The 14,919-nt window shown below is 40.3% G+C and overlaps 1 protein-coding gene across 2 annotated transcripts in view; it reads left to right on the plus strand.

The window, feature by feature from the left end:
- edl (ETS-domain lacking) overlaps positions 1-14,919 on the plus strand; it is a 71,265-nt gene that overhangs the window by 43,423 nt on the left and 12,923 nt on the right. For both annotated transcript variants that reach the window (XM_083121047.1, XM_083121046.1), the window contains exon 2: positions 11,900-12,029. In XM_083121047.1, the coding sequence (XP_082977173.1) occupies positions 11,921-12,029 (109 nt within the window). In that variant the 5' untranslated portion in view covers positions 11,900-11,920. The remainder of the gene's footprint in view (positions 1-11,899; positions 12,030-14,919) is intronic.

A 14,919-nucleotide genomic window follows, 5' to 3' on the forward strand; every position in this document is an offset into this window, starting at 1 on the left:
GCATCAATGAAGGCAGATTACATATATGGAACAGCGAAAGCAAACCACATGAAGACCACACTGTAGAAGGAATTCTGAATTTATGTAATTCCCAAGAATTTGTAACTGCCCGGAGCTTCAAAACGTGCAAAATTTTCGAAGATATCTGCTAACACTGATCAAAGATCCAGCGGTACTTTTATTGATATTTATTTATTTAAATATTTCTTATCTTCAATCGCTTAATTTTTGACCAGGATTATTTACTCATGCTAATTGATTATACGGTATATTGTGGGTTTCAGATACCCACGCGTGGAAGCCATTAATTTTCTGGAGAATAATAGTGACAACTTTACAACGGTTCTATATTAGCGTGCAATGTTAAATGTGCATTATCCATTTTCTAGTGCTTTTAGCTATACTTATTCTCACACTGAGTTTCGAAAGAGCACCTCTTCTCTCGTCTTCAGGTGAACGAATTTATTTTTGTCAGTGGCGGGGATCAGAGGCCTGTCGTAGATTTGGATCCCCAACAGTGGCGGCGATTGGGTTTCAAAACCGGGGGGGGGGGTCAAGATGCCAAAACTGGGGGCGCAAAGGCAGTATATTTTACTTTGTAGATAAGGTTTCGCTTAGTGCGGGGGCAAAAGTGGCAAAAAGTGGGAGGGGCATTTGGCCCCCCTCACCCCCCCTAATCGCCGCCACCCCAACATAGGCAAAAAGAAATTTTGTTCACCTGAAGACTATAGAAGAGGTGCTCTTTCGAAACGTAGTGTTAGAATGAGTATAGTTAAAAGCAATGGATACAATCCAATTAACATTGCATGCATTTTGATTGAATTCATAAATTTTGCTTCGTTTTTATGCTACTTCTGGCAATATCACGAAGAAACTGAATGTATCGTAACATTCGACGAATTATCCTTGAAAATACTTATTTAGGAAAGCAATACTCCAGAGCAGTTATTTTCTGCAACTTCGTCTGAACCTACGTCACACCAAAATTTCCGAACATCGAATAATAATTATTCGATGCGCTTTACCTGTATGTATTCACCTTGGCGTAAAACAAAGTGGCAGTGGATAACCTGCGTACCTTTGCGGTTAATTTCTGAGTCATGTTTCAGCACCACTGCAATTGATGTTCCATGGAGTCAAAAAACAAAAGTTGCGTGCAGAAAATATTTTTATACCCATTTACATGTTCACAGCCAGCGTGGCTTTACGTCACGCCTATTTGGTTGTTGAGCGACCTTATCCAGTAACCCATACATGTGGTCATTATCTGACCAATGCCAGAGCATCTACAGATAATGATCATCCTGTTTTTCGCTTCCAAATGCGATATAACCACGGCGTGTAACGAACGCAATGAAGGAAATGGGGGAAACTAGCGCGCCCATTCGTAAATAGAGAATATTTTTATCTACGAAATGGACTCGTCCACGTTTGATCTTAGGGTTTGATAACTGTACTAATGAAGCTCTCGGGTTCTTCATGTGATTCGGTGCACGAGTCTTCTAATGAAATGCCCAGGTGAAGGACACATGCACTTCCGGCGTCTTTACAATGGTATAGCGTTGCACAACCAACCGAATCCAACAATGACTGTGCAACCTTCGCTTAATAGCTATAGCTGCCCATCAAACTATGCCACGCGAGTTATTAACCTCGTTGGGGATATAACTCCCTTTTTAAGAAAGTGCTGATAGCATGAAGATTGTGCCAAGTCAATCGTTAGAAAAGTGGCGTTGTCGGTATGTTCAAATTGAACTTTGCGTTTTCACGATAAGTAAAAAAATGAGATGTAATGACCGACAATGAAATGTATGAGAAAATCGAAAAATATAGCAAGGTCCTCTCTTTACATGTCTAAGCTCGTGGGTCGTGTGCAAGGGTGCCCGCAAAGGGGGCCAGGGGGCATTTGTCCCCTCCCTGAGATTTCTGGAATTACTTCATATAACTCAAATTTTGAAACTGTAGCATGGACGAGGGATGCTGTGAAAGACAGAAAATTATGTGCCTATGTAGATCATCCTAGTGCTGGGAATGCTTTATGAGAATTCCCCCCCCCCCCCAACCGAGAAAAATCTAGCGGGCGGTTTTGCGCGTGTGTATGTGTGAGAGAGAAACAAAGAGTAAATTTAACATGTTCTTAGCTACAGCTCTTGGTTGAGATTTTGTGAAGGGTTTATTCGTATCTCAAATATTTTAGTCACATTAGCGCCTCGATAAATTCGATTTGATTGATTAATTTGGTTTATTTTACTTCGCTTCTGCCACTTTGCGCTTCTCGCGTCGAGAAGATGAGCATGAGTGATGAGATATGATGAAATTGATGAAGGGACACTCACAAAGAAGACTCATGCCAAGGCCTGAGGCTGCTGGCTGACAAGATTGGCATAATAGACACACACATACATGCATGCATACATACATAGCCCCCACACAAACACCTACCCCGATGACGTAGTGATAACGTCGTCGCCTTGTAATCGAAGGGTCCCGGGTTTGATACTCGGTGGCACATGTTGGTTCCAGATCCCACCTTGAACTGTAGGTCCAGTCCCGACTAGCCTGTCTGTGCATCAAACTCAGTCTCAAGATATACATACAGGCATCCTCAATGCTCGTGCCTCGTGCCTGTGTTCAGTATCTCATTTTTAAAATGCGGCCCTGTTCAAAGACATTTCTCAGTTCCACTAGAAAACCCCCTTTGATAATGGAGACCAGGATCTGAAGCGTCATTCTTATATTTAAATCTGGGCATGTTCTGGATATGGGTCTGCTCGTATGCCATCACATGCTTGGTTTCCGAAGAACCACCAAAATACTTTCCTTCGAAGTACGAGGAGGGAGCATCTTCCCTTGAGATTTCTCAATCGTAACATGTGAAACAATACCGTCTTGCGCAAGGAGCATAAAACGCAGCCGGAGAATTGTTTCAGGTTGCGAAAAACCCTGTCCTCGATTCGAGTCTTATCACCTCGGGGAAGAGGACAGGAACATTCGCATGAAACCAGTAAAGTATTCCTCCGCCGTGACAATGAATGAAGAAGTAGGACGCGTTTGTTGTGGTCTTCTGCGAGAGAACCAGTTGCAGTGTTTCCAGCATTCTGGAGGGATTTTTCCCTCAAATGAGAAATTGCGCGAGCATCTCAAACTTGCATACACATTTTTAATAACCAGTGTGTCAATTGATGACTCTTGTCGGTAAGAGGGCCTCTCAGATTGTGTAGTGGTAACGCTGTCACCTTGTGAGGGGTTCCGGTTTCGATTTCCGATCGAGGCCCACTGCATATTGGTTTGGATCCCACTTTAAACTGTAGGTCACAGTCAAACATTGAGAGACTCTAGGAGTTAAGGGCGAGAACTGCACCATGAAATAGTCTGAACCATCTAGTTTCCTACACGGAAGATTTTTTTTAATACGCGTATAGGTATTTTAGCAACCTGGGTAGCTACTACCACTAAAACTACAACATAGGCCTGCTTAGCAGGTAGCTAAGTGACGTGTCCTTGATTATGTCCCCACTTTTTTAGCAGTTCGTCTTATATTTTACCATCTTTTCCTTCACTTGGCGTTCTTCTTTTAAGAATGCTGAGCCAAAGTTAAGGGGGGGGGCTACGACTCCTAATCTTACTTGGGCAAGCCACTGCTGTTGAGGATTCATTAAACTACAGTAGTCAAATTAAGTATAAAAAGTACAGTAAAGTTATGAAATGCAGCTCATACATAAAGCATGCTAGTCTGAAAATAACGTAAATAAAAATTTGAAAACTGTACAGCTTCTGCTTCACTAATTTCTAGTCCTGTCTGTCTACGGCATGTCGTTACAGTGGTACGCTTAAGCAATTACCATGATTTTGTGTGCCGAATGCCAAAACTCGGGTGAAAAAGTGAGATATTTAACATGTTAGGGACACATATTGGATCTGTTATGGCAACACTGTTTGGTTGACGTCTGTAGTACGTACGTACGTTTTACCCATGAGAAATAGGCCTTGACACAAATTTCCAAATACCGTAAAAAGAATCCCCATTCCTAAGTCCTGGGTCACCGGGCACATCAAAGGAGGGTTTATTAATAAAATTGCGATTGTTTGGGAAAATTAAAACACTGATTATCCTCGGTTGCTTGCACGAATTGTGTGTCGTAAAGCATTCAAGCATGTCAGAATTCTTGTGGCGTTCACGAAGTAGCCTTGTTTGCACAACTAAAATCGTCACCGCATTTCTTGTTGAAGTAGGCCAACAGTCCAATTGAGTCAGGTTGCTGGAAGTATCGAGATATATCGAATTCTTGATCGATGTTTCAGTTAGGGACGATATTCCAATGTTAAAAATCGATACTGTTCGGCATGTAATATAAATGCCGAGTTCTGACTTTCAAAAGTCACTATCGGCCAGTCATGACCAGGCACGTATTTAGAAATATGTTTCGGGGGTGGGGAGGGGTCCGAACCAAGTGTCTCAATAATAATAATAACAACAATAATGTTTAAATTTAAATATCTAGTATATTAAATCAAATTAATTAATAAATTATAATATAAATATAAATAATAATATGAGTTAATATTATATTATTTTTTCATGAATAGATAAAAATACGGTGTAAGAATAGAAATATCACAGGGTATATTCATTATGTAGCTTACCTGTGGTTAATATCAGAATAATTTAAATAAAAGCAAGTGCCCTGGCAATAAAATTAATGTCAAATAGATGAAGAATTGAATATTTACTGAATAACAAAAAAGATGTTAGATGCAGTTGGAGAAAAGTAAAGTTTCTGGTTAATGTTTTATGCATATTATTATGAGTGTTCTTTCGGAATGGGGGGGGGGGGGGGTTGTCCAGACCCCGCAATACTTCCTTGTTGTCCTTCAAAGCCATATGATCCCAATATAATCCTTGACTTCCAATACGTTCCGAGGAAATTAATAACCATCGATTATATAAACAAATGCTAAACGAGCATATTTTCATTATTTAATTTTGGTATTTGGTAAGTCTTTCGGGGGGGGGGGCGGACCCCCTGGACCTCCCGCCATAAATACGTGCTTGGTCATGACATCAGTATTCAGTGAAGGAAACGTAGACATTCTGTTAGCAAATCATGAATACTTACGCAAGATGAGTACGTGGAAATCACATAAGCTCAAAGCATTTCCCTCAGCGCACACTCTTGACATGATTAACCTACATACAAAGGCTTGACGTGAAAATCCATTAGTACTTTATTATTTTTATCCCTATTATTATTTTTATTATTCCATAACAGTAAGCATCCCTCATCGGCGAACACGGACTTTTTTTCCCCCAGGCGGACAAGGAATATATACTTCGGAATTGTCAATGGTTTATTTTTGAATTATTTGAGAAGAAGATAACATTTATTTTACTTGTAAAAAGCATAATAGACCAAATAAAATTTATCCCCACTCGATATCCAGGGAGAGCAAGTTCCCCGTTTCCCCCTTACACTCATGACATTCCTCCGTCCTCCTCCACCGAAAGAAAGAATGGATATCTTTGCACACATTATACTGACAACAAATAGCATCGATTCCAAAGAGAAATGAAACACTACGTGGACATTAAGTTTCATATTTTACAATGTGATTGATAACTCGATTTCACATGCAGTCATAGACGTGATACTAGTGTATTACACTTAACATTTTTTTGAGAGAATAATATTTGAATTCTATTTGTCGAATATTTATTTATTATTATTATTATGCATTTTTATTTTCATGGAATATTTATTTATACTATGTAGGAAATGTGCTTGAAATAAGGTTAATTGATTACGCATATAAAGTATTTGCAGGCCTCCCCGATGGCGCAGTGGTAGCGTCGTCGCCTTGTAATCAAGGGGTCCCGGGTTTGATTCCCGGTGGGCACATAGTGGTTCGGATGCCACTTTAAACTGTAGTTCCAGTCCCGATTAGCCTTACTGTGCATATAGTGGACTTAAAACAACAAATCAATCCAATCATAAAGTATTTGCTTTACTGGTATGTTACTGTATATGTAAATTTACCACCAAATTCTTATGGGTACGAGTGCTTATGCTTGTAACGCACACTGAAAGTGCAAAAATATTACGTCTCTTACCTCTGGTCTGGATAAATATAGCACTGATTCGATTACTAAACAAAGAAGACCTCCTACGAAATTCCCTGAGCATGTCAAAATAACAGACACTTTGGTTATTGCATACATTTAATTATTATTATTATTTTTTTCAACTTAATGCAATTTTTCTCTACCAAGAGTTTTGGGTAACGCCCTCGAATCTTAAGGTACGGACCAAAATACAGAGGAACATATTGCTAGTCTTTGAATTAAAACAAACGGCATCTACCTTCAAGTGCAACCATTCTCACTCAACATGTGCCGATGCGAGGACGGCACAGGAATGAATTCGCCTACCGAAGCACGAGAAGTTGGGCGCTTCCACAAGAAAACCCGAAATCAATGATCGCCAGGTAAATGTTATTATCATTCAGTCAGGCATGTCGAATTCCATTGGACGATCCTCATCTGTTACGTCAGTTACGAGAGGGATGCTCCCAGTGGTGCATGCGTAATGTGCAAGACGAGCAGATGGTTGCCAGTGCAGTTGCCACGGCAGATGTCCTCCCCCACTCTCCTTGGCAGTCCAGGTGCCAAGAGTCAATCCAGCTAAAAGCATGGGCATTGGAGATGGCTCCGAGGTCCGCACCTGCCCATAATACGGGTTCCAGGTGAATCGCGTGTCCTTGAGGTTCTAAGCGTGCGTCTTCGGACAGCAGCTGCTGTTTATAATATCCTTCCAAGGGAAGAAAAGTACATGTAATGCTAAAGAAGAACGGAAATGGTTTAGAAACCACAGACACAAAAAGTGCCCAGGTAGAGATTGTTACAGAAGGTCCCAAATCCCGTCTCGTACGAAAAGCTGTCGTCAATATACACCAAAATCCTAATACTGGCAGGTGCCAATAGCGTATTGTATGAAATAAGCACTTCCACATCCAAAATACAATAGCAAACACTATTTGTTCAACAAATACGGATCCGAACACACCTTTTTTCGAATTCAGTACTTTGGTTTTTGTATTTTTCGTCGCATTTCTGACACTTTTGACTAATTAGGATGATTAGATGAAATTGATGAAGGGAAATTCACAAAAACACCCATTTCCAGGCTGGAATTTTGAACCCGTGAACTTCACTGACGAGATCTAAAGTTGACAGAGCCGACATAATATTTTGGTGCATACAGAGAAAAAAAAATACTTCCATTAGATTATACCTTGTACAGAATTCTCACCAAAAGTGTTATAGTCTACATTTAGAATGGAAAACGAACTAAAATCAATATTAGAATAATTAGAAAATACATACGTCATATAAGTAGACGGATAATTTAAATAAGGATAAGATATGTTATGATCAGTGGGGGCCCTAACCCCACATCCCCTAAATGTGCCTTCATGGCACGGTGCTCTGTGCACGGGGAACTTTACCTTTACCTTACCTCAGGGCATATAATTACAACTATTAATCTGCATAACTGAAAAACAGTCGTACCCAGTGTTCTGAAAATAAAAAAGAAGCATTTCCAGATGCATTAATGAAATCGCCAGTTCTTCTTTCAATGGGTAATTTTCCAGCATTCTCGAAGATCCGAGTTTAAATTATATACATAGTGAACTTGTTCGTAACGAACAAAAATGGAATTGTGAAGTAAAAGGTGAAACAAATATACCATAACAGCTAACAAGAAACTGTTCAAAGGTTGAAGTAGAATCAACTGAACACAAAATATGATGTAAAGAACAAAAGGTTGTACATTTGTTCTCAGTTTCAGCTCAGATTTTAGTTTATTGTACACTGTTGTATCGTAAGTCTCTTGTTCAGTTCCAATCTACTGTCTCGATTTTGTCTTCAGCTCCATTGGAGGAAAATATGCAATTACCATTTTACATGCTATTGAAGTTTAAATTTATTTGTCTTACGGTTTTGACAATACAGGCAAGGTAAATCTCGCACATTCTAACTTCCATTCCTAGATCCGCCACTAAAGGTGACGGGATGGATATATTGGCAATGTATCCAATCAGATCCACCGAAAATCAATGCATTACACACAGGATATGAGCCACATCCTGTTAACCTTTTACAAACATCTCTATCTTACTGCATCACTTCATGTGTGACTAACGCTTTTTGATCACTAAAGCGCTTTCATGTATGTGCCAAGTAGCAACTCGCATTTTTCATTGGCTAGCATTAGATGCCCACATAGCGATGCAATTATACGGTGTAACTGACACGAATCGGACCATGCGAAAGGAGAAAATAAAATAAATAAGTCCATAAGTTGTCGGAATGATGTCAAAGTGAGAGAGCATGGATTACTATATTTCTATGCATGTACAGAAATATGAAAGGATAACATAGACATTTTGGCAAGGGTAAAAGTCTATATTATTTTCAATGAGACAAAATTGTTTTGATTTTAGAAACTTCAGACTTATCCTGTTTTACATCATACTGTATTGTAACAGCGTGAAATAATGAGGTACAAGGACCTCCCCGATGGCACAGTGGTAGCGTCGTCGCCTTTTAATCAAGGGGTCCCAGCCTCGATACCCGGTGGAGACACATAGTGGTTCGGATCCCAATTTAAACTGTAGGTGCAGTCCCAATTAGCCTTACTGTGCATAAAGCGGACTTAAAACACTAACTCAATCACGAGGTACAGAAGAAACGTACAGTATAGCTTGTTCCGTCAATGCTTTACTATTAGACAGGTTTTCAATTCTGGAAACCTAGTGAAAATCGCCATCGCTTCGAAATTAGATGGTTCTGGGTTAGATTCCCGGTAAGTGATTGTTGAAGTGGTTCGAACATTCTTGAAACAAATAATTAATGAAAACTATACCAGCAGTGACGGTTTTGACGCAGTTCGCACCAATCTTTCTCGTGCGCACTGAAAATCCAAAAATTCGAGTACCACAAATACTGTTTCGTATGAATATCATCTCTTTGCTACACTATTAAGGTGCTAGGCGGAAAATTTGCAAAAAAAAACCACTTAATACTGTAGACTCAGTTTGGAATAGATTCAAGGTTTATGTTGCTGCGCCAATAAACTTTATCGTTTAGGAACGTTTGTTTGTTAGATTGGACAACATAAATCGTATGAACTATTCTCTTGAGCCGTTGCTATTTGTGAACGATTTAAAATGAACGGAACTCTCCATCACTACCCCATTCTGATCTTCCGAATTTGTGGAGAGGCAGAAGCGTAGCATCGGTATCGATCATAAGGAGAGGAGAGCGCATGCGTCACAGAGAAGATTTTGTTAGGAATCTCCATTCAGAAGCTCTTCTTCCTCTCTCCTGTGTCATTGAGCCAACGGTTTCCCTTCTGAATCAGCGAACGAAGCGGAAGTAAACAGCAGGTCATCGCTCTGAAATTGTTTCCTACCCCCGGTCGTTCCTGGGAAAACTGAGGAGAAATTTATGACTGAGTGAATTTCGCTCTTTTCGTTTTTTTATTATTTTTGTAGAGCCCTGACCTGTCACTTTCTTCGAGGGAGATGACGTGAATAAGTATAAAGGGCACTGCCCGTGTCGTCTTCGTATGAGTTGGAGCTCTGCTTACGGCATGCGAGTCAAGGAAATGTCAATGAACACGAATTTATATAACTTTGTTTCCACATCGACATCTTAGCTTTTTCTCTTCTTTAATGTATAGAAATTAATTTACACGTTTCTCTTCATGTAAGAAGATATATTTCGGAAATGCTCACTTTTATTACTCAATTAAATAACCTGAATATCCTGCACAGTGGCGTGCCCAAGGGGGGAGGTTGATGGGGGTTATAGCCCCCCTTTCGCCCAGTATTCCTAAAAAAAGAACGTCAAAGGTAGAAAATTATGGCAAAATGAGGGCTGACTACCAAGAAAAAGTATATAATCCCTCCCTTTCGAAAATCCTTGGCACGCCACTGGCTAGTACTTAGCCTATCTATGCATAAAGTGGATTTAAAAACAGCAACTCAACTACAAGAACACACCCACACATGTATTGTGTATGCATATTATAGTATAATATTATTTGAACACTCTTAGCAATGCAAAATATTACAGTTACCTGCACAATTGATATAATGGTAAAACTTAGGGGACACAAGAATCTAAATTTGGTAAATTCTTTTCCACATTGAGTAAAATTGGTATATGAACTGGTAGGCAGATGGGTTGAATGAGAATCAAATTCGTGCGGGGAAATAAGAGGTAATTATGGCTATTTTGTCATCTTTGTCTGCATTTAACGTTCGTTTCTTTTAGGAATTTTGGACCGGGGGGTTATTAGCCCCATCTACCGCCCCCCCATGGAAACGCCACTGAGAGAATTATCGATGTGCGAATAAATCACTACTTAGCCCACTGTATCGTGTAGTGTCTTGACGTTCATTTTCTGACTTCTCCGCCAAGAAGGGTTAATATAAATTATGGGAATTTTTGCGTGCGTTTGTATGATTCCATAACAACGGCAAATTTTATTCTGGCCGTACATATAAATGGATCGGTCTTCTGTCTAGCTGTTTCCCAGACGAGGAGGAACTAGCAAACGTATCTTGTGAAAAGGAAACTTTGAAACGACTTCAAACGTTCGTTTTTTTTTCTATCTGGTCTCCAACCTCTCCATCCCACTCGCATCTCCAGCGATTGTCGTTCCTATCAACCGGAAACCGGGCTCCATTCATCCGAGAGCTTCCTGCGAGACGATAAGTAGGTGGCGGAAGTGCGTCAATTCAGTGGACAACGCGCCGCCTGCGTGCTGGTACTCAGCGATCGGCGAGACAGTTAAATGGACTGAAAGGAGCCTCGAATTAGTGGTTATCTTTGTTCGGAAGGTTTCCTTTGATGTTACACTGAGAGTTCGCGTACAAGATATGTGCATGACGTTTGTTTTGTGTCGTTTGAGTTCACGTTATGCTGAAATAGGCTAATCGGGACAGGACCCACAGTTTAAAGTGGGATCCAAATCACCGTGCGACGACCTCCACCAAGGATCGAACCAGAAACCTCTTGATTATAGGCGACAGCGTTAGCAATACGTCATCAGGGAGGTCCCACCATCGTATGGCGACCAGTTTTCCGAGATGATAAAAAATAATATAATGCAGAATCATGTAAAGTATACGAAAAGGACATTATCTGCCTTAGATAAATATATCCACTAATTTATCCACACAATCCCAGCTACCTCCCCTAATACCTCCAAACTTTTTCCCCAACACCCCCTAAAATCCCAATTTATAGTTATTTTGGCACTAGATTTACCATAATGTCCCCTAAAATGTCGAATGTCGTGTCTAAGTCATCCATATTACTACCTAAAACTACTAACCACGAAACACAAAGGATAGCAATTAAATAACATTAACCTGGTGTGAGGTCATTCATGTATTACGCATGTTAGGCCATACGGCTAGATATTTTTGCCCAAATGTGTTTGTATATGCACACCGTGTCCTCTCCCTGGTAGAGGCACATTGCACAGTAGTCCGGATGCCAGTTTAAATTTAATATCCAATCTTGATCAGCCTATCTGACCATTAATTAGAATAACATGCTCTCGTTTAAATCCAGAAAAGAATGTCAGATAGGAAATCAATATTGTATATGAATTAAAGGCCATGGATATGAGTATTTTGTTTTGACTGATTTATCAAACAAAAGAAAACTTTAAAAACCACAGTGCTGCGCTCTGCTGTCTTTCTCTCTTATCTTCGCCTGTATGACAAAACGTCAGCCACTTTTGGCCACAAAGGAGGGAATTGGCATCATATCAAATATGGTTTAAATGCTATTCTATGTTGACACACATTTCCTTTTTTTCAGATCGAGGTGCACGGCGGTACAATGCAAACTGACGTCATATGCCACACGAGGCAGGAATTGGGCTGGGAATCCCGGAGCGAGGAATGGAGAGTCCCTGACGTCCATTGTGCAGACCCTGATCTCCCTAAAGGTACGCCAAAAATTCACGAAAATTTATTACCACTACAGTATATATTTAATATTCTCTAATACTCATATGGAAATTTTTAATTTTTGCATTCAGTGGAGTGTTTCTCTAATAAAATTACTATCACTCCATTATTATTCCAGAATGTTTCGTAGTCAGAAATTCTTCAAACTACACAGAAGCAAATACGTATAAATCCTTATTCAACACAACACATCCGCCCGTATGTATGAAAGCAAATTCTTATATAAGAGGCGCCACGTTCCGAAGGCATGGATCTGATGTCGATAACACGTTTTTCAGAGTTGGCTCCACTGCAGTATTCTGCAGTGTGCGTACCGATGAGAACCTTGACGAAATCTCGGCTTTGGAAAGCTACCAAATGCGCTGTGCGCTTGAGTTGGAAGGCATAAATCCTATTTCGCCGGCAAACGACATGCTTCCAGCCGCTAAGCAGGCCACGTTCGAGCACCACAATAACCAAATGAAGGTACTGCATACGGACTTCGTATAATACAAATACTAGTTCCTTTGATAACTAATGCAACGTTTCTCACTTACTTCTTGCAATATTCAAACATGTCTTTATCCGAACTATTTTTCATTTTTCTAACTCGCTTCCTTGGAAAAGAACTGTGGAAGGAAGGAATGTCCCCCAGCACGCGAGAGAGTAGAATCTCAACCTGCGTGACTCTGACCTTATGACACGTCGCGTGATATCTGGCATCTGTTCCACTACGTGGCCCATTTAGTTGGCGGCACGAACTCTTCCTATTGTTCAGTCAACCTGCAATTGTGCACCGGAAGTCAAACACGGCCCGGAAGTTCAGAAGCGTCAAGCTTCCAAACTTGGTGCCTGGAAGTTCTGCTAGCGTCAAACCCAGCTGGTATCGATCAGACGTTCTGTGCGGTATGCTTTCCATCTGACGCTGGTAAAATCGACCCCACCCCAACAATAATGTAGGTTTATTACAAATTATATTAGTCACTTTTGTACTTTCGTAGGTTAATCGAGGTGGTGCATCAATGAAAAAGTTAATGGCCCTATTCAGACTGGTAACTAGTATGGCTGGCTTCAATTACAAGCTAGTGTCATGTAAGGTTAACTGTTTTACACGTGGGGTGTTCGGTTAATTTTACGTTTCTAAATTTAACATTTCAAAGAGAAATAAATGGGTCACTTGTTAACGCATCCAACGAGGGGGGAGGGATTGCTGTTTCCTTTAACGTTAATTTACTAGCTTATTCGCAGGGGAGGGAACTGCCGTTCAGGAGACCCGAGTTCGATTCCCAGGTGGTAATTTTTCCGCGCCTAAAGTGGTTTAGGGCTCACCCAGCCTCCAATCAATGGCTACTTGTGGGCGACCCTCGGATGTTAAGGCACCCGGAGCGTAGTGCTGATCACGTCGCCTTTAGTATGGTCGATGTCGTGAGCCTGTGTTGGGTACATGAAAAGTGCAATGTCCAGGCTTTATTATTCTTTTTCTTTTTTACACACACACAAAGGGGGATGGTCTCTTGAAAAGTACAGTTTTTGGTGCCTCTTTTGAGAGATAGAATTATACGTTCAAATAGCTTTGGTTTGTGGTAGGTTGATTCCAGTCACTTGTGTAACAGTGCAAAAGCAACGTCTCCAATATCAATAAAAACCATCCTTCCCTTCCTGGCAAAGACACTGCAAAGACGTGGAAATGCGCATCTGTAAATTCCAATTGCTCCAAGACCAGCCTTCAGCCACGATATCCGTTTTTCCAGGAACGTTCGTTGAGTGGGAGACGCGCGTAATTGCTAATGTTACCGCGTAGGATTTGCTGTGGAGAATTCGTTTGCCTCCGTCGGGTTTTCCTCAGCTTAATCTGTTTCCTTTCGTTTCCTCTTTCTCAACCTTTTCAGAATTGAGTTTCGCTACAACTAGGGATGCTATCGAGACAGGGCCGGCAAATTTTCAGGGCGGCAAAATTTGAAGTGAGAAAAAAAATAAGCCTATTGAAATTTGTAAGTTATAATATATTATATTATACTATATAACATAACTTGGAAGTTAACCCACTGTTTTGAAGGAACATACATATCAGTAGCCTCACTTTAAAACCACTGAGTGCCACAAGGTGGGACGGCAGAATCGATGAGATATCAAGTGGGAGAGGTCTATGATGCGCTCCTTCAAATAATTGACGAAAAAAAAACTGTCCAAATTGTCGCACATGAGGCTCAGTGTATTGCAAACCAGTTGTGTGGTTTTACATTCCTTTGCTCACTAGTTATCTGGTATGACTTTTGTCTCCAAGTAATGTAATGAGCAAATGTCTTCAAAACATTAATCTACGATGTGTTAGATGCTGTTACATGAATTGTTGCAAACATATGAGCGCTTTGAAAAAGCAGGAGTGATGAAAAATGTGAAAGTTTCTTAGATGCTACTTGGTAGCCTGGAAAGGCCTCCCTCCCTCCACTCGTGGAGGCTTATTTTTTTTTGGGGGGGGCGACCTGTGAGAAAGAATTGGCATCGAATTTAGATATAGACGATCCAAAGATAAACAACACTATACAGGGTCGAAATCGAAAAAAGAAACAGTTTCTGTATGATGAAATTGTTGAAGATTCACAAAAACGGTACAAAGTTGATTATTACCAGGTCCTAGACGATTAATTTAGCTCTAAGGCGAAAGATTTGAGCAGCTTAAACATCATAGTGAATTTTCAATTTATTTTATGATATTATTAAGCATTAAGAAATGCCATTTTTTTGTCTGAAAAGTGTAGAAAACTTGCCGGAATGTTAACACATGAAGGCTACTGAATTAAAAGATGAACTAAAAGTGCTTTCGGCTATAATGAAACAATTACACCAAAGGAGACCTTAAACTGATAAAGGGTCATGATCTTGCACCTA

This window comes from Lepisma saccharinum, chromosome 4 (genome assembly GCF_977018435.1).
Source record: "Lepisma saccharinum chromosome 4, izLepSacc3.1, whole genome shotgun sequence".
NCBI classification, from domain to species: Eukaryota; Metazoa; Arthropoda; class Insecta; order Zygentoma; family Lepismatidae; genus Lepisma; species Lepisma saccharinum.